The sequence below is a fragment of the Drosophila gunungcola genome, chromosome 3R (assembly GCF_025200985.1).
Source record: "Drosophila gunungcola strain Sukarami chromosome 3R, Dgunungcola_SK_2, whole genome shotgun sequence".
Lineage (NCBI taxonomy): Eukaryota > Metazoa > Arthropoda > Insecta > Diptera > Drosophilidae > Drosophila > Drosophila gunungcola.
The window spans coordinates 20,428,434-20,455,411 of record NC_069139.1 but is presented as its reverse complement, the minus strand read 5'-3'; the positions used below and the strand labels follow the sequence as shown (position 1 = coordinate 20,455,411).

General features: G+C 42.0%; 2 protein-coding genes across 7 annotated transcripts in view; one reads left to right on the top strand and one right to left on the bottom strand.

Annotated features, from left to right (window-relative positions):
- Positions 1 to 70: 70 nt before the first annotated feature.
- Positions 71 to 2,139, top strand: LOC128252598 (syntaxin-18). The gene is made up of 2 exons (XM_052980411.1): positions 71 to 1,174; positions 1,819 to 2,139. The coding sequence occupies exons 1-2, from the start codon at positions 176 to 178 to the stop codon at positions 2,005 to 2,007; spliced, it is 1,188 nt and encodes a 395-aa protein (XP_052836371.1). The 5' UTR covers positions 71 to 175; the 3' UTR covers positions 2,008 to 2,139.
- The window catches only part of LOC128252596 (uncharacterized), a 37,362-nt gene continuing 12,441 nt past the window's right edge, over positions 2,058 to 26,978 (bottom strand). For 4 of the 6 annotated variants that reach the window (XM_052980406.1, XM_052980409.1, XM_052980405.1 and 1 more), the window contains 5 exons: positions 5,766 to 9,843; positions 5,632 to 5,697; positions 4,709 to 5,446; positions 3,537 to 3,677; positions 2,058 to 3,025 (listed from right to left, as the gene is read on the bottom strand). In XM_052980406.1, the coding sequence (XP_052836366.1) occupies positions 2,775 to 3,025; positions 3,537 to 3,677; positions 4,709 to 5,446; positions 5,632 to 5,697; positions 5,766 to 9,843 (5,274 nt within the window). In that variant the 3' untranslated portion in view covers positions 2,058 to 2,774. Of the gene's footprint in view, positions 3,026 to 3,536; positions 3,678 to 4,708; positions 5,447 to 5,631; positions 5,698 to 5,765; positions 9,844 to 17,363; positions 17,688 to 26,978 lie in introns of those variants that run through there. The other 2 variants (XM_052980410.1, XM_052980408.1) reach the window with 2 other exon arrangements.

The window sequence follows — 26,978 nt, the reverse complement described above, 5'->3', positions numbered from 1 at the left end:
CTATTTCTCAGTTTGGCTATATACCAAATGCATTTTAGTATTTTCCTTAAGCTGAGTGGTATAATTTAACGGTCACACTGCATTTAACAAACGGTCACTCTGCGCTGGGCCGATGATGTGGATTTAAAATTAAAATTGTTACAAATTTGTTTAAAATTAGGGATAGCGTATAGAAATGGACATTACCCAGACCTTCAAGGCCAGTGTTATGACGGTGCGCCTCCAGAGGAAGACCGAGCTGGCTGGCAAGGCGAAACCGGGTCCAGCGCCCACCAAAACTCCAACTGGCCCAAAGGATGACTTCGCCAAGAATGCCAAGGAGGTGTGCAACAAGATCACTTCCCTGCGCAATGTGCTGATCGAGAACCGGACCGCCTACATGCGCATCGGGCAGCACCTGAAGACCGCCGCCCACATGACCGACGCCCAACGGGATCTGATCGATCGGGAGTCGGAGAAGTTCGTCACCTTCTACACACAACATCTGGCCAAGATGCGTAGCGACTGGAAGGGCGTCAAGCGGAAGGCCCAGGAACGCCAGCACATCGATGCCGTGCTGGACCTTCTAGTCAGCTATCTCCACAGCGTGGAGCAGATCTATCTGGACCAGAAGAAGTACCGGGTGCAGCACGAGCTGGAGACCTACAGACTGCTTAAGCTGGCTGCGGACAAGAAGAAGATACCAGTGCGTCCAGCGGGCAGCCAAAGTGGCAAGTTGGGCAGGCGCCAGGTCAGCAATGATGATGGCGATGCCAATGAAGCGTCGCCCTCGGCAAATGGCCATGCGGATGAATCCGCCGACAACGACTGGAGCAACGATGGCTGGGGCGAATGGGATGAGGACGAGGATGAAGCCGAAGCGGATGACCACGATGGGCAGGAGGAGGCAGCAGGGCCTGCCCAGGCCAGCCAGCACAAACCACGTACGCGAAAGCGAAGCAAGCCCAATAGGTCCACCCTGAACGACTCATCCTCCAAGGTGGCTCTGGACGAGGAGCTCCAGAAGCAGCAGGAGCCCTACGACGACGATCCGTTGAGTGCCGAGGACGTGCAACTGTTCGAGGCGGAGAACGTGCACATCTACAACTTCCTACAGGGCGTCTCCGAGGAGGTGGAGCAGATTGAGAAGAACGTGGTGGACATTGCCCAGCTGCAGGATATTTTCACCGAGAAGGTGAGTTAGTAACAAAACAACTAAGGCTAACTTTTTAAAGTGAAGTTGTGGTTTGCGAATGATACTCTTGTTGCTACACACTAGTAACAAATTTTTTGACTTCAAAAAACACACTTACTCTTAAATTTGTTATATAAATATTGTATTTGAAGTATTCAAATTCCAACATATTTAATTTGCTTGTTTACAATTAATAATTCAAATAGATTTTTAGCAAGTTAAATGAGCTCCTTAGTATAGCAAATAGTCCTATTCAATAGGTGCTTTTTCATTGGGTCTTTTAAGATTAACAAATCAATAAGACTTTTCATTGTTTTATATAAAATGAAACACATTGTCCATATGTGCTATCTCAAATCAAACTCGCCATACGTTTAAATTGGCTTTTTTGAGGATTATAAGTCAAAAGGATTTGCAATAAATGAAAAAAAAACACCTAGTTCAAATTAAGCTGGACTTTCAGTTTAATTGGCCTTTTTTAGATTAATAAGTCAAAGGAATTACAATAAACTGGGATTATTTTTGTAAAAGGAAAAGGTTAAGCTCTCTGATAAGTCCTTTCGATTTTTCATTTAATTAGCAATTAAGCAAATAGTTCCAACCACACTTAATCACCTCTAATCCTCTTTTTGCCCTCCTTTTAGGTCGCCATGCAACAGCACAATATCGACAGGATTGTCAGTGCCGTCGTAGGCACCACAGAGAACGTCAAGGATGCCAACGAGCAAATCCGCCAGGCCACTCAAAGGAATGCTGGCCTCCGGGTGTGGTCGCTCTTCTTCCTGCTGGTCATGTCGTTCTCATTGCTCTTCTTGGACTGGTATTACGATTAAGTAGCCCCAAACTTTATGTACACCACTTGGGGCATTAAATGGCAAACATGTTTGTTATCGTTGGATCGCATTAGGAGCATAATTTGTTTATTACATAATTTATAAATAAAAGGAAAATATTTGTATAGGCTATTCAACTGCCTTGTTTCGATTCAATGAACCGTCTTATAACAAAATGGAACTAAAAACGATTTGAGCTGGTTTTCACGTCTCAATTGTGTGTTTAAATTCTATATCAAAATTGTAGTAACTTAAGGTTTTTAGTGCTGTTAGTAGATTACTTAGTCTTAGGTTCTTAGTCGATATCGAACTATTTTGTTCACATTTTCATTAAACGCTCTTCAAAACAATAAGTTTAACTGGGAACGGAAATCAGCAATATGTATATATATATATATGTATGTGTATGTCCATGGTCTAAAGCTAACCTTTGTTTATTTGTTTCAATTGGTTTCATTGCATGAATGTCTAGATTCTAGCTAGCTTATTGTCTAATTATGTTTAGCCTTAAGATTTGTGTCTGAGGGAGTGTATCCTTGGCTTAGTTACTAGGTATCTTAAGTGCAATATGGGATTGCATTCAATGCAGTCTGCTGGTTCTGGTCGATAATTAACTATTTATTGGTTGGCTCCAATGGGAAGAATGGAAGCTATACACCACCGAACATGGTAATAGCATAGGAAGGTGCCGCTGTTATTTGGCTATGTTGCTGGTCGTGACTTATAACTAAAGCTTCGAGGACTAAAATATAATCCGGCCACCTGGGTTATGGCGTTGTGGCCACTGATTCCAGAGCCAGGCTACTGCCAGCACAGCTTTCAACCGAATTGGGATATTCATCGGGGCTGTTGTACACGTGTCCACCGCTGCTCATCGGCGTCAGCGGTGTCTCCTCGATGGGCGTGGGTGGATTCTCCAGCTTAACGCTGACGGTGTTGCTATTGTTGTTGCTAGGTGACTTTGATGCGGCTTCCTCGTTAAGAAATACGCCCAGTGGCAAATGCGAGTTCATGTGTGCTAAAGAAAATGTGGAAAACAATTAATTAGTACATGAGTCACTCTGTTTTAAGTTTAATTCTAAAGCTTAGTGTGTATCTTATCATAGGAGCCATGCAACAAAACAGGCATCAGGCAATTAAGAATCTATACTTAAGTATATCTAGAGCAACTAAAAGAAACCCTATTACTTTAATAATTAAAGTTAATTCAATAATGGATAGTGCTGTTAACTTTGTAGACAAATTAAATGCTAGTAAATAACTAATAAACTTTAAACATAAACACACTAATTGATCATTGATCAGTATTTAATTAAAAATATAAAGAAAGATTATTGCTAATACAAAACTAGTAGGTGTTAACTATAATTTATATGGCTTGCTGCTTATGAAAAAATTCAATGGTAATTATTCTGCTCACCCATTTAAACAATCAAAATTATGCTTGGCAATAACTTTGAAGTAAATGTAGTTATTTTTAAAAACCGAATAAACAATGTTAGCAACACCATTTGTGGAAGAGATGTTACCCCGAAAACTGGTGAAACGCATAAAGGAGCTGGGACAAAACTTGCATTTGTAAAACATGTCGCTGTGGGTGCGTCGATGTTTGCGCAATTCTTTGAGATACTCGAATGTCCGATCGCACGAGTCGCACTGGTAACCGAGCGCTGGAAAAGACAATTTGGTTGGTTGTTGGCCTTTGTTTCTGCATATTCGGGTTCGATGTTTCGGCGATTAGGATTCACACTGTGATCTTGAGGGGAACCAGAGCCAACACAGATAGCAAAAAAAAAACACATATCGCAAGCGAATATGCTAACCTACGGATGTCGCTATCGCAGCAGCAGGCCAGCCAACATTTAACATTGATTGTGAAATTTTCGGGGTTGAAAGTGCGTTGCGAAACTAAAGGAAAGGTTTTTGTTTCAGCAACTGGAATTTCATGGAATTCTACCGAGGCTAAGCAGAAGTAAAGCAAGTAATATACAGCTCATACATAAATGTTTATTCAATAACAATATAATTAACCATTTTCTTTGAAATTGAAATTCCCACGTGTTACGAAACGCACTTCTACTTCTACAAAATGATTACAAATAAGTGTTCGGGTCATCGGATTAATAACAAGGGGCATTGTCAATTGTCAATAATTAGGAACGCTAAGCTAGAGCCCTCGAATATCAAAGTGCAATCAAAGTCGGGTAATTAACTTGTATACAATTCTTGCAAGTCAGCCGACAATGTGTACAACTACCAAGCGTTTGCGCTCTGCTTTATATCCACTGACAAGCTGCATGCAAGTTTACTAATAACACTCTATGTTAACTTATTGTCTAAAAAGCATAATAAAAAGTTCGCAAGCTGTGTTATCACTTGCCAAGCAGCATTGGGAACACCCACACCATTAATCGATATTGGTATTCCCGAATCGAAAGCGAATCGGTCATGGTTGTCATACCTTTGGAACATATAACCACGGTTGAATAAACTGCCGACACAACAACAATGACAACAACGATAACAATTGATGGAGGATTAGTAAGAGGCTTATAACTCAAACTACGACAGAGCACTAAGACTAAATGAATGGGGGGATTAGTATGGTAAGTTGAACTCTAGGTATAGGTATATCACCCGAAAATAAACCCTTTAGTAGTCCGTCCATCGCCTCCAAAGGCGTTTGCCCCCCGAAACTTACCACCGTGAAACTTGATGTGCGTCTTGAGGGCGCTCTCCGTTCCAAACTGTTTGCCGCACTCGTCGCAGGTGTGCGGTTTCGAAAGCAGGTGCACCGTGATCTTGTGCAGCGTGAGCTGCGAGGGTCGCGGGAACCGTACGCGACATATGTTGCACTCGTACGGTCGCCCCTCCACATCGTGCGACTCCATGTGCCGATGCAGCGCCGTTCGCATGCGATAGCCACGCTTGCAGATGTTGCACACGAACGGCATCGTGGTCTGGGCTCCGTGGGCCAGCTGATGGTGTTTCTTCAGGGAGATCTCGTTGGTGAACCGCTCCTCGCAGTACAGACACTGGTGGCTCGTCCGCAGCTCGCTCACCGCCTGGCCCGTGGGCGGAGCGGGCGATGGGGGCGGCGCTGGGGAGGCGGGCGGCGCCGGTGATGCTGGCGGTGCATGATCCACCGTCGAGGAGGACGGCGACGAGGATGGTGAGGGCGAGGCCACTGGTGTGGCCAAATGCAGCGGACCCTGTGGCCCAACGATCACACCACGCTTGCGGAACTGGCGCAACGTGGTCGTGGAATCTGGCTCGGATTGTTCCGGCGACGGCATTGTTATGTGCTGCGAGTACACCATGGGTTGGGGCGACGGAGCCGAGACGATGGTCGAGGGCGGAGTGAGCACCGTTGGCGGAGCCGGCAGTGCCGGCGGTAGCTCCTCGAACTGTACGTTGCCATGGCTGTGACCGGATGTGCCTACAAACGGGAAAAAGGAAAAGTCTTAGATCGGAACCAATTTAGAGAGCGTAAAACGCTTGGCTGCTCTTTTTTTTTTTTTTTTTTCATCCATCCACAGGTTTTTAACCACTAAGTGGCTGGCTATTAAACTTGAGAGCGGCTAAGCGATTATTTCATTATTTTCATTATTCCATTTAACTTACAGTCTTCGCAATCCGGACAGCAGAGAATCTTTCGTGGTGTTGTTGTGCTGGATTGAATTTCCATTGCTAAAGATAAGATTATGGTTTAATAAGACATTGTTTGGGTGAAAGTATAAGAAATAATAGAAACTCACTTGATGGATGGGGTGATTGGGGCTGCATTAACGGTTGCTGTTGTTGTGGCTGTTGCATTTGCAGCGCATGTTGCTGCTGCTGCTGTTGTTGCGGTTGATGGATTTGCTGCACGGGCTGTGGTTGTTGCTGCTGTTGTTGTTGCTGCTGTTGTTGTTGCTGCTGTTGTTGTTGCTGCTGTTGCTGCTGTTGTTGTTGCTGCTGTTGCTGCTGCTGCTGTTGTTGTTGCTGTTGCTCTTGCTGCTGTTGTTGCTGCTGCTGCAGTAGTGGTTGCAATTGCTGCTGCTGATGTTGCAGCCGTGGCTTATATTGCCTAGGCCGCTGCTTCCGTTCGTTCATTATCTGCAGCTGAACCTCCTCCACTTTCACCGTATCCACCGTTTGCAGTGTCATGTGGAAGCGCTGAATGTGCATGTCCAGTGCCTTCTGGGCGGGGAACACTTGCGAGCACTGGCCGCACTGGTACTGCTGCACCACATGATGGCTGAGAATGTGCTGCGAACGCTTGCTCCTCCCGGCAAACGCCATCGGGCAGTGCGGGCAGTTGAACGGCGCCACCGCCGGGTGCAAATCGATGATGTGCCGGCTGTACTCCAGGCTGCTGGAAAAGCGCGGTCCGTTCTGACAGAAGCGACACTTGAGCGTCAGCGCCCGACCCTTTGGCGTGGTGGCGGGAATGGGAGTCACTTTGGTCGATATGGACGTTGCTCCCGGCATTCCCAATACTGGATGGCTTTGAACGAGGCGGTGTTGCTGCTGCGGCTGGCCTTGCTGGAACTGATGCCGCTGGTATTGCTGTCGCACCTGCTGGCGCTGGCTGTTCTGGTGCTGCAAATTGTTGCTGATGGGAGCGCCGTAGACGTGGACCGGTGCCTGCTGCGGATTGCTGGCCGAGGCCATCGGCTGCATCTCTGGCTGCTGGATCAGTATCATAATCGGTTGTTGCTGCGCCTGCTGGTGTTGCTGCTGGGCTCGCTGAACCTGCTGGGCATGCTGAAGCTGAAGCTGTCGCTGGCGTTGCTGCTGCTGCTGCGGATTCACCGGCTCAAGCATATAGCTTTCATTGGATGCCGGCTGGAGCATGGTGTAGGTTTCAGTGGTCTGCTGCGGATACAGATCGCTGGCACTGATGTAGTACGTGGTGGTAGTGGGTGCCACACTCTCAACGGGCGCACTTTTAATGGCCTCCAGACCGCCCACCGACGACCACTGGAGCTGTTGCTGCTGTTGCGTCGACTGCTGGGTCGACGACTGCCATTGTCGCGTTTCCGATCCAGCCGAGGGCAGCGAAATGACCTGCATCTTGTTGGAGGACTGCTGCACCGTCTGCTGGACAATGTGCTGCTGATAGATCTGCTCGTAGGTGACTGTGGTGGTTGTGCCCTGCCGCTGGACATGGGGAACCACCTGCGATTGAAGCTGCAGTTGGGGATGCCCTTGCGGTTGCAGGATCTGTATAGTTTGGTGCTCTTGGACTTGACCTTGAATCTGTGACTGCATTTGCGGTGGGATTTGGTCTTGCATCTGAGATTGCATCTGAGATTGGTCATGAGATTGTACTTGAGGCTGATTTGGTGGATTCTGCACTGTTAGGGCTTCGTGTTGCATCTGCGTCTCGATTTCGGATTCCATTGGAGCTTGAGGGGATGATATGGGAGTCGGCATGCGTGACCCATGCGGAGAGGGGTCTTCCGATTCATTTTGAGCCTGCACTTGGGTCTCTGCCTGGACGACGACTGGGTCCTGGGTCTGGCTGCTTTGCTGCTCCTGCGGCTGAGCCTCCTGCGCCGGCTGTAGATCCCTCAACAACTGAGTAAGCTCCAGATGCAAAGTCTGTCCCGGTTCCGGAGTGGCTTCAATATTCTCAAAGCAAGGAATATCGTTCTGGAAGCCGATGAGTTCGTTGCTAAAGTTGCTGTTGTCAAAGGGATCGTCGGAGGCCGAGGGTTTGGGCTCCGGCTCAGCCACTGGACTCTGCTCGAAGGGATTGGGAGGCGATGGGACGGAGGATTCCTGTTCAGTCATCGGAGCATAGTCGGCGGGAGTAAGGAACTCATCAATGTGGGCACAATTCGGGGTATACATGTGCTGGTCCTGCATCTCGTTGAGAATGCCATTCAGAGTGGTCTCCACGTCGTTCATCTCCACCTCCAGCTTCTGCTTGGCCTCCAGATCGTCAAAGGGCAGGGGCGATGCCGCCGGAGTGGTGACCTTAAGCTGCTCAATGCCGTTCTCACAGTGCTTGGCGAACTCGGCCATAAAGTCCATGGGCGTGGGTCCGGATCGCACCGGCTGCACCTCATCCATATCCGATTCGTCTGGCGAGGATTCGGCCCCGCTTGAGGCCTCTTCTTCTGCTTCCGTTGGTGTGGCTTCAATTTCATTGGGTCGGAGTGCCACAGCAGCATTGAAGCTATCTGCTGTAGCACCCTGGCAAAAATTTTCATCGTTTGCATTGTTGTTCACATCGTCGGGCTGCAGGGACAGCTCCTTGGGCGTCGCAATGTCGCGGTTTGCCGCCTCCTCCACGCACAGGCGGCGCTGTAGATCCTCATTGAGCGCCTCCAGCGGTATGCTCACTATCATCTCCTGCTGCTCTGCTTGGTCCACACTTTCCGATTGCTCACCATCGACCGATTTCAGTTGTTTCTCCGTCGCTTCCGTTTGTCCATCGGATTCCTGTTGCTTCACAGTTTTCAGCGGCTCCACAGTTTCCGGCTGGTCAACAGCTTCGCCTGGCGTCTCACTGGGTTCTGTGGATGAAGTAAGTTCCTCTGACTGCAGGGGATCACCCTCATTTGTATCTTTTTCGGCAGAAATATCATGAGAAGAATTTTCTTGTGCAATTGTTTCTTCGCTTTCACTTGCTGTTTTTAAGTTTTTCGTCAGCTCTATAGAAGATATTTCCCCATTATCGCTGATGCCATTTTTGGCCTCTTCTGTTTTGGCTTTTTGCTGTTCTCCTGCGACTTCATTGGACACATTTTTCTCCAGGCTTTTGGAGGCTGTATTTGTGTTATCTGCGTCCGCTTGTATGGCGTTGACCCTATCGCAACATTTAGTCAAACCATTTGAAGAGATTTCATTCTCCTTCCCGTTGGTTACTACAGTCGAAGATGCTTCCTTTGGCACATCTGAAGTGCTGTCGATTGCCTCATCGCAGAATGGGGTACGACTCTCAACCCTTGGTTCCGGCGGAAAGATGCCTTTATGATCAGACTTTGTTTTCTCTACGGTGAGTGGTTCAGCGTTAACCTTCGGTTTATCCTGCTCTTTCTTGACCACCGATCGCCGCTGCCTTTTGGCCGGCATGTAAATAGGTGAATTCCTGGGACGGCGACCCCTTCGCGGCAGCAAATCATTTACTGGCGATGCCTTCAGCGGCACTGGCGACACCGGCGACTTGGGCTTAGCGGCGGCGGCGGCTGCTTGCAACGTTTGTGCTAACTTAGAGGTTGAGGAGGGATTGCTGTCGCTCTCGAAGCCACAACATGGCCCAACGGACAGGTCGCTCATGTGTTCACTGCTGCTGGTGCTGGAGCGCTCGCGACTGGGCGATGAGAGGTCGTCCGGGGAGCAGCTGGACGACCACGTCTCCGCCAGCTGCTTGCGGGCGGCCTTCGTCTTCCAGGGCATGCTGCTGGCATCGATGGAGGCGGATGGACGGTCCATTTCGCAGCCGATGGAGAAGGTGCGAAGCTTGCGCAGACGGAGTTGCAGGCGACTTGAGCTGGGGGGCGGCAAATCCTTCGATTCCGTGCGCACCTGTTTCACTGCCACTGCTGCTGCTGCCGATTCGCTGTCCGATTCCGATACCATGCGGCGTTTTCGGTCCGTTTGTGACTCTGGCAAATTCTCGGGACACTTCTGGATGGCCTGCGACCTCCTATCCAGACGCTCCCTCTGCACTTTTTGCTGACGCCTGGCCTGTCTGGCCGTCTGACGGTCGGATATCTCCTGGGCAAAGTCCTGCAGGCGCTGCTGCATCCGTGCACATTTCCGCCGGAACTTGGCCACCATCAAAAACTGGGCCATGCACTGCCGGCAGATTTCTTGCGGCAGTCCATCGTCGCGATTTATCTGAAAGAGAAAGAGAGGAATAAAATAAATATTCGATTCGTGAAATAAATCATTGTTGGCATTTAAATTGTCATTGTGGGTGCATGATTTGCAGCCTTTGCTTTCACTGGCAAAAAATTCCCAAGCGAATGTATGCCATTTGGTGAACTATTGAAAGTCTAGTCGATATATATAAATATTTATACATCAAATGTAGTTTCTTAAGTTAATATATATATAAAAAAAAGAAAGTTTTTCGTTCAAACCCAAATCATTGAATATTCCATTAAAAAAAAAAACTTAACTTAGCCAAAAAAGCCATTTTTAGTATTCATTAGCCAATACTTTTATTGCACAATGCAACGCATGCAATGCTATTAGTAATTTAATTGAGACCAAGGCATTAGTTTGTACATAATAAATAACAAATTTTAAGGCTGAACATATTTCTCAATTCAAGTCATAAAATGTACCATAAGATACCCCCTTCTATTTATAGATACATTATATCAATACCCCCAAGTTTTAAATGCTATGTGACATTAACTTTTTCAAAATTTATTAGCCAATATCAAGCAAGTGTTGCATGCAAATATGCTGTTTAATATTTGACTATACATAAACATAGCTCGACACCCAAATGTGATTCTTATCATATGAATGGCAAATTCAACCAGGGCATTCAATATCTAATATCTATCCAGCTAATTTCCTGCTCATATCTTCCCTCTTTCTTTCACTTTTTCGCTCGCTCGCGACCAAATTATGAATTAATTAATTAACTGACATTGAACGTTGAATGGGCGAAGTCAGAAATCTTTCGATTTGAACGGCAAGCCAGGCCCAGAGCCAGCTCTTAATGATTTATGGGCAGCTGGCCGTTAGCTCCAAGTCCCCAAACTGCACAGGTGGCGAAGGCGGATCGGATCGGGTCGGATTGGATTGGATCGGTTCGGATCTGGGCATTCGACTGGCAAAAATTCCAACGCCACACAAGCACCAAAAAAAAAAAAAAAAAACAAAACAGCACCTTCGTTTTCGTTTTCGTTTCTGTTGCGATTTGGAGCAAATAATTTGCTTTTGTTTTCCAATTGAGTGGTTTCATTGAAGACGCATGGCGGGCAGACTCAACAAATCATAGTGCCAACAAGGCATACGGCTAATATCGTTGTAGAAAAGAGCATGTTAATTAAAATTTCCTAATCGACAACGCGGTGGATATTTTTACACATTTATGCGGCCTGGCCACCCCATAATGATGAAATACTATATCCACACGCTACATGTCTACGAACTGAATGCAATAATTGCAGTATGATTGCTTCAAAGCAAATATTAATTAAGGTGCATGAATAGCACAAAATCAATTATCAAGTTCAAGATCTTTTTTGAAAAAAAAGGGGGGGAAAAAAAACGGTTACTTAAGGTGAAAGGAACAGAGTGGTAAAACAGAGCAAAGAATGCTGATACAATTTTGAACATACGCTACCAAGAGGCGTACAAAAAAAAAAGGCGAAAAGAGCTGGTTACCACCAAAAACAACTGACAATGTGATTTGTTTTTGGAGATATGTGCTTAGGCTATGGTAATGGCAATACAGTTCCGAAAATGACATAAAATCGTACCAGAGACCGACCGGCCACAATTTATGCAGAGCTCGGCGAAAAAGAGTTCCGAACGAAACGGAACGGGTAGGAAATTTGAACGATTTCGAATGCAGATGCCGCCCGACAATGCATAACCAGGCGATGAGAGGATGGAATGATGGGGGGGGAACACTGAACACTGGTCGAAAACCCGAAAAAAGCAAATAATATAAAAAGGAAGCGAAAAGCTCGGCAAAAAAACCAGCAGCAGCAGTCTGGCTATCGGAGCAAAAAGAAGAACAGACGGCGCAACGGACCACCATTGCCATCAAGTGTAAATGACAATCCAAGTAAATGCCGTCCGGCTGGATCAAGCGGATATATGTAGATAAATGTGCATGTGTGACCGAGTGTACCGACGCATAAAATAGGGGCAAATGTGTTGAATACACTGAAATTATAATAATCGCTTACATGGGGCATTGTTGTTGTCTAATAAAAATATCAATTGAAGTGGAAAGCTTTTTGGTGACTTCGAACTCGAACCAATAAATAAATAAACACACGCAGCTGAATTCACAATTACACTGCCAGATGCTAACGATTTGGTAATAGGATTTGTACACAAGCCTTGCAATAAAGTTGGTTATAGCCAATCAAGCCGGGCGGTAAAAAATAAGATTTGTCCGTGTCATCCAAGAGTTTAATACAAAAAAATTCAAAATGGTCGACAAAAAATAAATATTTATATTTAGCAAGACATGAGTGGTCATCGAACTACATGTTAGATTGCAAAGATTTTAATAGTACTTTCGTATAATTGATTGTTATCCGTAAAACATTTTAATGATCAGCATTTCATGCAGATGATAAGCGATAAAATAGCCTGACAAATATTGTCCCCAGCTTGAGAAAAAATGTGCAAAAATGCCGTCGGCAGTTTTTTCACAGTCGACTGTTTGCTGTTTATACGCTTTAAAGTGGGCATGACACGTATAATAAAAATATAATATGATTATTTAAATGTTTGTACATCTCCACTTAGACCAAATACAACGGAAAGAGAAAGCAGCACGTTGTTTTGCGACTATCACAAGTACCAAATGCAAATTTAATGGGTGGAGCTCAATAAATAACAATCAAAAGTAGCATCAAAATTTAAAAAATATTTTCAGTGATTTATATGATAGCTGGTAAAAAAAAAGACAAAAAAAAAAGAACACGGATAACGGTTAATGCACACGGCGAAATATTTCGAAATTTGTAAAAGATTTTGAAGACACATGTTCATATTATATAAGTTTTGAAAGGCCTCTTTATATGCATTGTCAGCATTGATTGACAGCTAATTATTGTCGCTGGCATAATCGCTTTTTATAGGCGACACAAACAAAGTGTTTTCTATAGTCAAACAAAGTGTAAGTGCTTTTGTGGCTTTTCATTAGTTTGAAACAAGTATCAAAGGGAGACATAAATGCAAACATATGTTATACTCGCAAAGTTCCACCAATGACATAACGAACTATTCTTATTTGTCTTGCGAAACTGCAGTAATCCAAAGTGGACAAATAACCCAGAAAAGCCACACAATTGAAAGATTAGGTTCAAGATAAGCGTCGTTCCAGCCACAGCGGAGCAGTAATGATTCGATTCGAATCCATTGCAATCCGGTGCCCCGAGGTCCGATTTGTCTTGGCCTGGTGATGATGGTGGTGGTGCTGGTGGTGCCTGTGGTCTGTTGTACGTTTTATTCGTTTCCCTCTCACTCGAGTCTTGGCACAGACAATCGTTGGCATTGCCTCTGCTGCCCTTTCTCTTCCTAGTTTCTCCAAGCTGGCGAATTGGTGTTGAAGGAAGGTTAAACAAAAGAAACCATCAAACACGCCAGGGAAATTGAGTTAATTTGCACTCAATGTGCAAGCAATTATTATTGGTAAGAAAAACCAAATGCCAAGAGATATAAAAATTAAAACAACAAGCGGGCAAACAAGATGGAAAAGTACAAGGCTCATGGAATCGAAGCAACAAATACCCTTCAAAACCTTTCTCTTTCCACGAAAAGATTCAAAAAATAATTTAAAACCAATCTTTCAACAATTTTCACAACCTGATTTTGTTTAATATCCAGCGAAACAACAATTTCAGGAACGTGGCAGTTCACCTTGGTCGCAAAACTTATAGAAAGTAGTTGCCAAAAAGACCCAAGGGAGTTTTTTATATTGTAAGTTATTCTCATCGCATAACTTTTTAAAACATTGTTTTTACAATGAATAACAATTTATTTTACCATTTGTGGTAAACAATAATATAATTTAAAACAAATTGTATTTACCGTTTATTTTGCATAATCTGATTCCGGTATTTGATTTGAACTTCCAATTAATGGAACAGGTTTATTGTACATGGGAATCAGTTTTAAAAATGCAAATTGCACATTGACTTTATTGCTAGCTGCAAGCATTAAGAGGTGGTATTTATTGTTATTTTAAAAACCGCCAAAGCGATCTTTTGATTCATAGAAACCTATATATACATATTGTTGTATAGTGATCTTTTGATACTCGACAATAAGGTTCTCGAGTCATTAACACCTTTTAAAAAGAGATATAATATCAACAGTTAGTGTAACAAAATCGCAATAATCGATACAGTAATTAACTGGCAATGCAAATTGCAACAATGATTTAATTGCATTAAGGGGTGGTATTTAATGTTATTTTAAAAACCGTAAAAAGCTATCATAACCAAGTTGATTTTAAGGTATGTGTATACATTTCTTTGAATAGTGATATTTTGTTTCCGATATTTTCATAATCAACAATGAGATTTTCCGAGTCATTAACAATTTGTACAAAAAGAGATAACATATCGAAACAGCAATTTACTGGCAATGCAAATTGCACATTGACTTTATTGCATTGAGAGCTGGTATTTAATGTTAGTTTAAAAACCGTCAAAGCAATCTTGAGCAAACAAGTATTTTTTTTTTAATAATCTTAAAGAGTTCATGTCAACTCACTTACAAGATAAAAGCATATAGGATTATTAAGTATAAATTTCATTGGATAGTGATATTTTGATACCGATATTTTCATAATCAACAATGAGATTTTCCGAGTCATTAACAATTTTTACAAAGAGATAAAATATCAACAGATAGTGTAACAAAATCGCAACAATCGAAACAGCAATTTACTGGCAACCCGATACGATTGCAACGGCGAGATTGCTGCACTGAATTGATGACGCTAGCGTATGGCGTATAGCGGATGGAGGATGGCGGATGGCGGCCAGTGGCCTCTTGGTGGAGAGCAGAGACAAGAAATTTAATAACCGTAAACTGTTGCAAGAAAGCTGGCTGGGGGTCATAAATATGGCCGATGCGAACGGGAGGGGAAATTGAGTGAGAGAGAGAGAGAGAGAGATAATAAATCGCTTCGGTGCAAACATAAATTTACATTTTTGATGATGATAATTCTTGCTCGGGTACAACAAGAACCACCCTCGCAAAAGTGTTGCAAATTAAAATCCAAATCCAAAAGTCAACATGGCAAATCTCCACCCAAGAAACCAGCCACTCAATGTTTAAACTAATTAAGAGATGAGCCCCGGTTCGGGGTGTGATGTAAATCCTGTTCTACACGGATGACAGGAAGTGGGGTGATGGGGGTGGCGCTTCATCTAGAAAAGCTTCCGACTCTAATGTAGCCATAAAAAGCCACAGCAGCTGACAGCAAACAACCAGCGATTGTAATCAAAGCGCGCATGCACTAAGAACAATAATTTTATCTAATTTGAGGAAAAACGCCTCTGAAATCGAATATAGAAAATAGAATGTATTGTATATAAAAGAAGCAAAATGCATTAAAAATGAGGAAGTTGATTGTCAATCTAGGAGCAATCATTTTGTAAATTGATAGCCTCGAGTTAAATGGCCTGTAATATAAACATTGGATAGCTAGCTAACGAGGTCCGGGTTCAATTTCCTAACCCGGCTTCAATTTATTTTCTTCGTTAAGCCCAATTTCGCAACGGTTAGTTGGGGCAATCGTTCAAATTAAATAAAAGCCTAATGTCTCCTATGGCACATGCCAGTTCGTTCATCGCCACGACAAATTGTGAAATGCCACCCCTTGGAAAGTTTGTTTTCTTTGCAATTATTTGTCATTTGCCGTATATCCTTACATGTTACTTAAGGAAAGGAAACTTCTCATATGCGGGGGTTGACACACAAATCTTATTTAATTCGGGGCTGCCATTTGTGTGTAAGTCGCATGATGAAGTCGTATCTGATTTTGACACTCTGCTATACCAAAGTGTTTGCTATTTAGTTTTTACACTTTTTTAATGGCCTCCTCTCAAAGCAAAGAAATAATTACATATGTTTCGTTATACAAGATTGATTTTGCTGTTGTTTGGAAGGCAAAACTGATTGTTTTTCCTGAGTGTGAAAGAGTGCGAAAGAGACCACAAGTCAGCCAGGACGGATACTTAATAAATCATACGCCCCATGGCGGCGGAAACAACAAAATTAGACAAGCCCCCAACGAGGAAGAGAATGGGAGAGAAAAACGAGGGGGCGTTGTAAATGGTTAGCTTTTTGCCAGCCAACCCGGACACTGGGGATTCCCGGGATTCTGCAGAGGAATGGGAAGTGCTGCCACTGCCGCTGCCGCTGCCGCTGCCACTGCCGCTGCCTCTTCGCACTTAAATCAGCCCACTTGTGGAACTCGAGTTGGCTATTCACCATTTGGCTTAATTGCAGCGGACAATGTGCAGAAAAATTAAACAGCGAAACAAGCTGCACACACACACACACACACACAACAACAACAACAACAACAACTAAAAAAAAAAGGATGCCGAGTGCGAAATTATCTCTTTTACACACTCGGTGTATAACTCTGCCATCCAGTGTGTTGTGTATGTGCTAATAGGCGGAGCAACAAAAGCCGCAAAAGTGGGGGGGGGGGGGGGAAACCCGATACAAACCAGGCCACCAACGGGATTCCTACATGGGCGGTGGGCAACGGATGGCGGACGTTCGAACACACTGGTAACAGACGCAGACTGACCGGCACATATCGATTAAGTGAGGACCCCAAAAACAAAAAAAAAAAAACAAAAAAAAAACAAAAAAAAAAACAAAAAACAATACAAAAAATCGAAACAATGGAAACACAAGTGATCTATTTTAAAAGTGGAAATTGAACAGTGCGGGGGGGCAGCAAAACATTCCGACTACAGCTGTGTTTCCATTAAATTTGTTGAATAGTTACAATACGCATTCACCATGCATGTATAAAAACGACCATGAACTAAATCAAAACGCATTTATAGATGAAATTCGTTTAGCTCAGACAACAATGTGCCATATCTTAATTACCCACACTAGATCTGGTTCTACAAAACTGGAAAAAAAGCAGTCTTTTTCAAGCAGTCAACAACGTAGTATTCTGAGAACAGATTCTCGAAAAACAGCAAACAATGAAAAAAAGTTCCTTTGGATAAACAAAAGACAGCAGTGGAAAATTATCATTATGCGGGCGAATTCTTTACATAGCGATTTCTTCAGGTCTAAATTGTCTTGCCCCCGAAAAAGGTTTTAAGTAGAAAGTAAATTAGACGCGTAGGGAAATAAAACTTTGGGAAGACTATTATCAAAGAGTTCCACAGGGTTTATCCGTCGCTATATTTAAACAACGCCCCTTTGCCCTCTATAAGACAACCCGAGGGGCTTATCTAATTTCGCAGAGGCTAAGTTGCGACACTTCCTCGAGAGATCAGCAATTCATATGAGACCCCATCTTGTTTCTTGTCTTTGTTTCACAGCCAAAGTTCAGTCTGTTTTCATTTTCATTTGTATTTTCATTTTCTTCAGTTATTTCGCTTGTCTCAAATGGAAGAGAATCGAGAAGCGAACGGAAACTGTGATCCCTCCCATACAATACTTACTTACTTCTTTGTAATCACCAGTTATGGAATATGTTTTTTCCTTTCAAAATGTCGTTATTGTTCGTGGTTTGAGTTGCATATCTGATATCTTTACTTAATTTTCGTATTATTTGTTTACTCTTTACGCTTCTCCAAATATGTGTCAGTTGAACAAGATTTTTTTGATTGTTTACTTGTTAAATTTTTTTTCTTTGCCTGTCCCTCACATGTCAGCGTTTTGCTTGCGCTCGTTTTGCATATTTTATAACTTTATTTGAACTTGGCTGCTGGATTTCGAATGCAGACTTGAGTTTTATAGGAGTTATTTGCACTCATAAAACACAATTTCTTAAGCTATTCAAAGTTTTTATTGCTGTTTTGTTTGAAAATGTAAAAATAAGTCGCATAAAGCGAAATATTTGCTTTTAATAGACTTTTTAATTGAGTAGATTTTATTCGTTTTTACGAAACAAAATTTCGGCAATTAGTTCAACTGCTAACAGTTTATTTTAATGTTTAAACTTTTCAAATCAATTTTCATGGCAAAATGAAGCGTTTTAATTTATATACATTTTTGTGGCCCGTTTTTATAATGTTTTATTGAGATTTTTGCAGTGCATTTCATTCACTTATTCACACTAGAAATTCGTTGCGTTCCCCGCATTTGGTTTCCTAAATATTTCATGTTTCTCTGTTTTGCGACACATTCTAATTACGAGCCCCAGACTTGCAGATCTCGTAGGTGTTTTATTTATAACTTTCCGTCTTTCCTCGTTCTTATTCACTTCGGATGCGTAGAATCACCGTTTTTTGGGTCGAAGATTCATCTGGTTTCTGGGTTTTTTTCCGAATCGAGTGCGTGCATGCGAACGTTGCTCGCCGGGATTTGCTTTGACCGGAACATGAACAGATACTGAGAGAGGAAGCTCCGCTTTTTGGCCGTTGGCGCAAACCTTTCTAACTAATTTGATTGGAATATGCGCACAGGAGGGCGGCAGCTGGTGAATCTGCTGCTGCTGATGCTGCTGTTGCTGCGGCTGTTGCTGCTGCTGGTGGTCCGTTGGTCCGCCGGATGCGGTGGTATGTCAGTGGGGGATTAGCATCCCCGTAGAACTCCCCCCGGTATCCTCCATTTGTGTGAGCCGTCGGTTTGAGTTGCTGCTCTTTGGTTGGCTGATTGTTTCTGGCTGCCGTCGACGTACTTGTTTCGGTGGCTGCAAAGTGTCAAAAGCGGTGAAAAATGAAGCCCGCCGCTTTTGATGTTGTCCTCCTGGCCGGTGCGAGCCGAGTCCTTTTGGCCACCCTCGGCATTAATTTTTCATTGGCGTGTGTCCGGGACAGACGGCCAGGCCAGCCAGCCAGCCATCCAGCCAGGGGGATAAATCCATAAAACAATTTGAGAAATTAAACAATCAAAAGGCGTTAAGTGTTGCTGACTTTTGCTCGAGGGTTGATTACTCCCCCGTGTTGCCTTCGGCTGATAATTGTGATGCGGATGTTAACGCCACTCCACTCGACGCCGGGCCGGTGTTGTTATTGCGACCAGCTGGTTGTTCTGGCCGTATTTGCCTAGTTGATTAACCCGGGCAGCAACATGGATCAAGCGAAAAAAAAAAAAAAAACAAACGTTTGGGCTTTGTCACACATCATAGCGGTTTTATGTGTTTATGCGACCGACCGACCGACCGACAGACCAACCATTCTCCCATTCTCACCCCTTCCACTTAAATATATTTTTTTGCCTCTGGCATTTTATAAGCTTTTATAATACACTTGAGTGGTCAGCTACTAGATTGCTGGAATTGCTCGCATTATTTGAGAGCGTCTGCTTTTGAGTGAGAAAAAAAAAGAAGAAAAAATTTGCATACGGATGGGGTGACCAAAAGCATTTAAATTCCTTGAAAGTGGTGTCAAATCATCGCAGTTTATCACTGACCACAGGTAAGGAAACTAACTTCTTTTCAGAATATTAAACAAGCATAAGCCAAGAGCCAAGAAAAATAATGCTAAGTTAAACTATAAATTAAAAAAAAATATGTCTGCGAAAACAACCACCTCTTAAATAAATTAGCAAATGCATTTTTCGCTTCAATAACCTTCAGAAACCATTCACCGAAGTGAAAAAACCGGCTTAAAGACATAATAGCATCAAATGCAAATAAGACAGATAGTTTAATTGAAATATGTGAGGTAACAAAACCAAATAGATTTTTATTTATAAACTGGTGCTCCAATTCAAATAAACTATAAAAGACATATATAGTTAAGTTCAGATCAACAAAAAATATATATATATTCCTTTTATCTTGTGACACATTCAAATAACTTTTGGTTATTATTCTCTTGGAATTGATCAAATATTTGTGTATTTTTTTCCTCTTTGCTTATATCAATCTCATCTTAATTATGGCCCTCTAGACACGTATATCACTTTTGATTGTTTATTTTTATTAATAAACATTTTTGTTTTGCTTGATGATTAATTGGGGGACTCTCTACTTTGTGGCCTCTCTGCGCAGTTTCTCTAATTTAATTTTTGAATTTGGCCAGGCGCCCAGTTTTATTAAACAAATAAACAAGCAGACAGAAAAAAAAAAACTGAAAAAAACAGAAAAAACTGATAAAACAGAAAAAAAACGCGTTCTCATTAAGTTGGATTTTCTCAAAAAGCCATCCAGGGAAATTGCAAAGTAGCTGGATAAATGGGATGCACACATTATCCGCCCACTCTTGCGGCCTGCCACCTGCAATTTGTGTCGCTTTCTAGGAGCTTAGCATTTTCGCAATGGACTTCCCCATATGACAGCAGGGATTTGCAACGTGTTTCGGCTTATAGAAGCAAAGGCAAAGGCAAAGGCTCAGGCTCAGATGGCGAGAGAGCACTAAACTACCCTAAACTGAAGAAAATTAAGTTAATTCGAGCGTAAGAGTGCTGGCGAGAATGTTATAATACGAATAACGTATAACGTATAGCGTGTAACGTATAACGTATAACGTATAACGTATAATGTATAACGCAAACCAACTGAGTAAGTTCGTAATTTAATTTCAAATTCCTTCCAAGCGCCAAAAACCATTAAATCTGATTGTGGCAAAGTTTTTGTTTCGACCATTCCAGGCAGAAATGCGATAATGGTGCACAAATATTTGAATAAGAAAGGGAGATGGAGAGTTTGTCACTCCAAGTTAGCCAAGTTAGTCGTGGTGTGGTGTGGTGTAATATCATTAAAATGTCAAAGGGATATTTAAATTTTACAGCGTGGGCAAATGCGTGGTATAATTTGTATACAGAAAGTTATTTCTATGACTTTCACCGAAAAGGAAACTGTATAGAATTGGCTGAATGGGTGGCTGGCTTGGCCGTTTTTAATCCTATTTAATTAAACGAGTTAAAACGACTTAGCACATTTTTTGTAAATTATCAACAGTCTGCTAAAAAAAAAATCACTTTTACGTTTTTCAACCAATATGCAATGCAAAACTGGGCAACCCATGTCACATTTCACACTATTAAAAACTAACAATTTAGTAGTTAAGTACATTAAAAAGCATTCGAACTGATTGTTTTGGCTGATTTATGTTTGCTTTTCAGAGAATTTTCACCTACTCCTAATTAGCCAAGTGTGAAAATCGGTTGAAACGTGCTAAAGACCAACATTGACATAAACCAAATGTGACAAAGACCATTTTACACCTTTACCATTTGTCTTAGCCCCAGCACATGGGATGCTGTGCTAAAAATGCGCTAAAATGATGATTAAACACTTGCCCACATGGCCCACATCCAAGGCAGCCTTTTCGATTTCCTTGGTTTGTTTTTGTGGTTCGGAATGAATTTTTATTTTTAACCATTAGGTATTTCAGAATTTTGAAATGATCGTCTGTGTCGTATATAGAATCCCGAAGCAGAAGGCCAAGGAACGAAAATAAACACAAATAAACAATTATTCGAGGGGTGCGCCCCCCACACAAATGACCAAACATTTTACAGCCATGACGGTCCACACATAAATCTACATTGTTCCTCGCGTTTTTACGGATATTTTTTGGGAAAGGAAAACGCTTCGAAACATTTCAGTTTAATTTGGAATTAGCGTGTTGCTCTGATTTTAAAAAGATACAATCGAAAAGATGCTCGTGCGGAGAGCGGAGTGAAAGTGTCCGGACTCTGAATTTGAGTTTCGTGTATAAATAAACCGAGGGATATATATAATACATATATGTATGTAGCAGTTGGGATTGAAAGGCAAACAGCAGCAACAGAGAAGCAAGAGAATCGAGAGAATAAAGCCATCAAGTCAGATACACGATCTCATTCTTCTTTTTACCCAGAAAAGCAGTCTTTCTTGGAGGTTCGGCTGGCTCCTTGGGGTTATTTTCTTTTTTTAAATACAGAACTCGGAATTTTATGAGTGAATCGCCAATGACCTTAGCACGAGTTTTGTTTCCAAGACGGGTGTGTTTGTGGACAACCACATTGTATGGAGTGGAATTAAACGAAACGATGACGCCGCGGAATCCACGGCGACGGTAACGTCATTAGCATTATGGAAATGTGTATAAATACGTTCGGCTGATTGCTGCTGGAACTTGTCCAAGTGGGTTCGGTTCTTCATCAACATCATCATCGTCGTCGTCGTCGTCGTCGTCGTCGTCGTAGTCGTCGTCGTCATGATCGTCTTCATTGATTCACAAGTTTTGACCGTTAACAGACCGGCGCAACTGATCGTGTGGACTTAGCTTTCATGCGGTTTGACCAGTTGCGAGTTCAATAAACTACGGTCTTACTATAGTTGGACTCGCACCGGGCCGAATTTATTGGGGTAAAGAAGCAATGTGAAAGAGTAAGAAAAACTTCTTTTGTTTTTATAAAATCATTAGCATTGAAGTTATGCTCTCCTCGGCAACAGTACTTTCTCCATGTAACCTGCCTTTTCTCCTTAACAATCGTTGAGAAAAAAAAAAAAAAAACACTGTTGTTACTGTGAAGTTTGTGCCGCGTGAAAGTCATAAAAACTTGTATGCAAACACAGATTTCCATCAGTTCACTCTTTTGGCCCGCCCCGAAAGCGCTGAAAAGAGCCCAACCAAAGAGGCTGCCAATTGAAACAGCTGCTCGCCGTTCAGTTTAATGGCTAGCACTTTGAGCAGGAAGTCTCAGATCGAGCGCTAATAAAGTCATAAAGCTGTCCACCAGAAACTGTATTTAACGCGCGGCTTACCAAAGCGGAACTATGTCTTTTTCTTTGTTTATTAAATCACAAAGTCAGCCAAGCCTGTCCTAAAAAATCGTTCCTTTCACTGCAGTTTCAGTGAGTCTTTTAGTCACGATAATTGTTATATTGTGCAATTTTCTTATCACTTCCATGACAGCGATCTAATCTAGCTCGTCATAGTCCGCAGCTCAGTGTAAGTTTATTTTCCTAAGTTGATCTTTATCTAAAGACGTTCAAGGAGCTATGGATCTTAGGTTCGTCTGGCAAGAAATTATGTTTACATTTCTTTAGTCAACGCAAAGTATTATAAATATTATCAGATCTAAACGACATATTGAAGTATGCTAATTTGTACTTGCTAATTTTGAGTACGCCTTGATTTCAAAAATTAAATTGTATTTATTTGGCCAATGAAAGTCCACATGTGAATGTGTTGAAGCGAAACTAATTGCCCTTAGCCTGACAAACTAATGACACTGATTGAATTTTAATAAGTAACAAAATTAATGAGGGAATCCACCACCAAATTAATAGCAGGCACTCCATTTAAGTAAACATTTATTCCACCACTTTTGTGGCTGTCACCATTGATTTTCCACTTCTTACCCACATACTGATTAGCAATTGACATGTTGGCATAGAAGAGATTACCGCCGAAAAAACGTACTCCAAATGGATGTGAAGTGGAAACTGTTGAACCATGAGAAGCACTTGAATGGAGAAACCCCTCTATAACACTTATTCCGAAACTGCCGCCCATCCAATCCAATCCAGTCCAATCCCAAGCGGGGGTGGTGTGGTGTGGTATGGTGTGGTGTGCAGAAAATGCGGATGCGGATTCGCATGCGGAGTAACCGCATTTAAACACACAACGCTTCCGCTTCAGTGAAGCCCCAAAACGCACAATTGCACTTCTTTGTGGGCCTTCAAATGGGCGTCATGCAGGAGAGACCGGCACCAGAAAAACCAGACAAGACACACGAACACAGTCGGTGGTTTGTACCAAATGCGGCTTACATTTTCTGGCACGGAACTTAAATCAGATTACCAAACAATAATAAAGGCCACCGAAAAATAAATTCAATTCGCAACTCGCAATTCGCAACTCGCTTTTTGTTATCGCTCTCCGACGCCATCACTCATAAATGCGGCTTAAAAATTTCTGTCCGCGGAGACAACGAGGCGCGCAAGATATTATGCAAAAATGTACAGAATAAGCGTTTATTTGTATAATGAGAGCGACGGAAATTGGATCTCCTCGACATATATTTTTCAGTAATTAGAAGTCACGTTGCCGGCAATATAATTGCAAACAATTTTCGCAAAGCAGCAATTTTGAGAAATAAAAAGCCTTATTCAAAAACAGTTACAGTTCTTAATCAAGTATATCATAAAAAGTATTATACATTAACAGACAAATGGTATGGCAATAATTCAGCCTTTTTAAAATGTTTGCTTATATTTTGTCGTGCACTTTTAAGTGTGATAATAAATATATATGTACAACAAATTAACAGACTTTGCAATACAAATATGTTATACAATATTCATGTGATTGAACAATAAAAAAAATAATCCATTTAATTAAAGAAATTCACACATTTCGAAAATTGGGCGAAAGCGCATTTTCACAAATATATAATTTTTTCGAAAAATGCAAGTCTAAGGAAAAAGGCAGGCGAGCACACGTTATTGGCCAATCAAATTGCCATAAAAATTGCCGAAAAAGCAAAGGTTTTTAATTGCGATTAACCAGTGTATGGTGTTAACTGCATGTTATGTAATTAGCCCGCTTTATATTGGTCCGCCGATTTGGGCTTCTACCTCCAGCTGTTAGGTGAGGTCATTCGAAACGGGGGAGGCTTGCGTCTGAATTTTATACGCCTGGCCATAACAAATTAATTAAGATTATGGTGAAGTTAACGGTTCGCTGCGATGTAGTACACCAGATTAGGCTGCTTGGCTGGAGAGATTCACAATAGAGTTGGTCCAATTTCTCTTTCGCTGAGATTGGTGAGATCAGCGGGGCTTCATTAATCGAGAGTAATTACCATCTCTCAGTAAAAGTAGTAGACTCCACACCCATAGGCCAATCTTACACGAGGCGAACAACAAAAAAAAAAAAAAAAACACAACAGCCCGCCCTGATAATAATTCACTTTTTTCATTTCTTTCCCACTCAAATCTAAGCATAAACAAGCGGAGCAAATCCAGATATACAAGCGGAAATGTGAGATGTTGTAGTATGGACGAAAGGCGGTTAAAAACAAACAAAACAGCAACAACTACATTGAGCTCTTCACAGTGGCAAATGAAAAGTAAAAGTCAAATAGAGCGCTGCAAATGCAAAAATCCGCCAGACTTCGGCAAACGAAAAATTTCAAAGTTACGTACACACTCCGAACAAAGTAAACGTGTAGCTTGTAAACCGGCTAAAAACCAGCCAACAACAAAGACGGTAAACAAAAAAAAAAAAAAAACGTTTTTGAGTTGTGGGCAACACAAATCGGTTAAACAACAAATATCGAGAAGGTGTGCCGCCGAACTCCGAATGCCCTAGCAACAAATTGATTGAGTTGTAAATCTCATAAACACTCTTTTAACTGTTTTAAATGGCGGTGGCACAATCATGTTAATGATTTGTGTAAATCTTCAATCTACTTCCAAAAAAAATGTTCAAATTAACCTTCAACACTCAAGTAAATGGGACAGATATTCAGTGAAGTGGAACTGCTGTGCTGGTTTATTATCTCGAGGGGTAAAAAAAAGTAACCGAGTCATACAATACAGAGACTTCCTGCACAATGCAAGACTATCAAAGAAGGGCAGTGAGTTATTTACATGCTGTGTTGTGTGCTCGAATAAAACCCCCTTAAAATGATCCCCTAACGCATACCCGAGAGTTATGCATTTTCCAGTTGATTGATCCCCGAGTGCATTTCCGCCACTTGAGAAACAATGACCTCTCAAAAATAAGCCGAAATCAATAGGAAATTCAATTACAACCCAATTTCCTAAGGAACCAACATAGAAATGTGCATGGAAATTTCCGGAGGCCGTCGGCCAAATAGAATCGAGAGCTTAGCGGGTTACTTGACCAGTTCAAGTCGCAGAAACCCGCTGCGATCCGAACTTTGCAATGGCCAATGGGCCAGAAAAAACAACAGCGCCCGCAATTCAGCACAGCGACCAATACACGGGAACCGGACTGAAAATGCCAGCGAGCGATTGAGTGAGCGGACAAGCCAACGGCATAGCAGTTCACCACGTGGGAAACTAAATTCATTCAGCAACTGAACAACGGACGTACACTGCGCCAATGGCATAGAGCATTTGTCGATTTCACAATCATCATAAATTGTCATACGAGTAATTCGTTCTCAAGCAAAACATGTAAGACCTATCAGATAGGTGCCAATATATTGTACATGCTTACAACTTTGACCAACCAATGTGGCATCAACAACCAGTTTCTTTCTTTCTTTTTTTTTTTTTTTGCACTTTAAGCCAGTTTCATAATTTACAGGACTTAAGTCGAGGCTTCCGATAAAAGACCAAAATAAGTCTTGTAATAAGTTTAAGTACTTTTTAAGTAGTTTTGATGTTGTAGTCTCAAAGTACTTAAAGTGGACTTCCGCACGTCTACCGTTGATAAAGGAATAGAGACAATGATGCAAAAACATCGTTTACATTGGCACCAACTTTCTATTTTGCATCTTTCCTTCAGAAAGCTGCTGCACCGAAAGAAAAACCAACATCATTATGAAACTATTTATATATGAAGTGATCATAAAACATATGCTTGTCAAATTGATTCTAAAATTTATTAAATTTAAGTTAGAACTAATAGAATTTAGAACTCATATTGAGCTAATACATTTTATTTCCAAAATATTTCACATATGTTTTTTAACTACTTGATATCGGATTTATATTAGAGTGTTGTTGTATTGTAAGCCTTATTTTATAAAAGCCTTATTTTCTTCGCGGTATGCTTGTGTTTCGATTTATATATGAAAAGCATTAAAATCTTTATAGAATTATTGTTCGAGTGTAATAAACAAAGAAACAGAAATACCTAAACCCGTTGCATTTTATGACTTGGCAACAATTACGACAAGACGAAAAGAAAATCCAACAAAAAGACCCTGCAATGACAAAAGGCTTTGCGCGCCAGGTCGATATGAAGGAGGGAGGGGGTAATAATGCCGTGGAAAATGGGTTAATAAAATAATATTTTATAGGGTCTACGCGCTCGCATTACGCCGAGTTCTTAAACAACAATAACTTTGGCCAATTGCAAAATAATACTGTGCGAAAAATCCAGATCCAAATCCAAATCCATAAAGAAAACAGGGTTGGGATTACGGGCGTTGGTACCGCTGTTTGCTTAGAATTTAAAACCTGGTCTTAGGCTTTT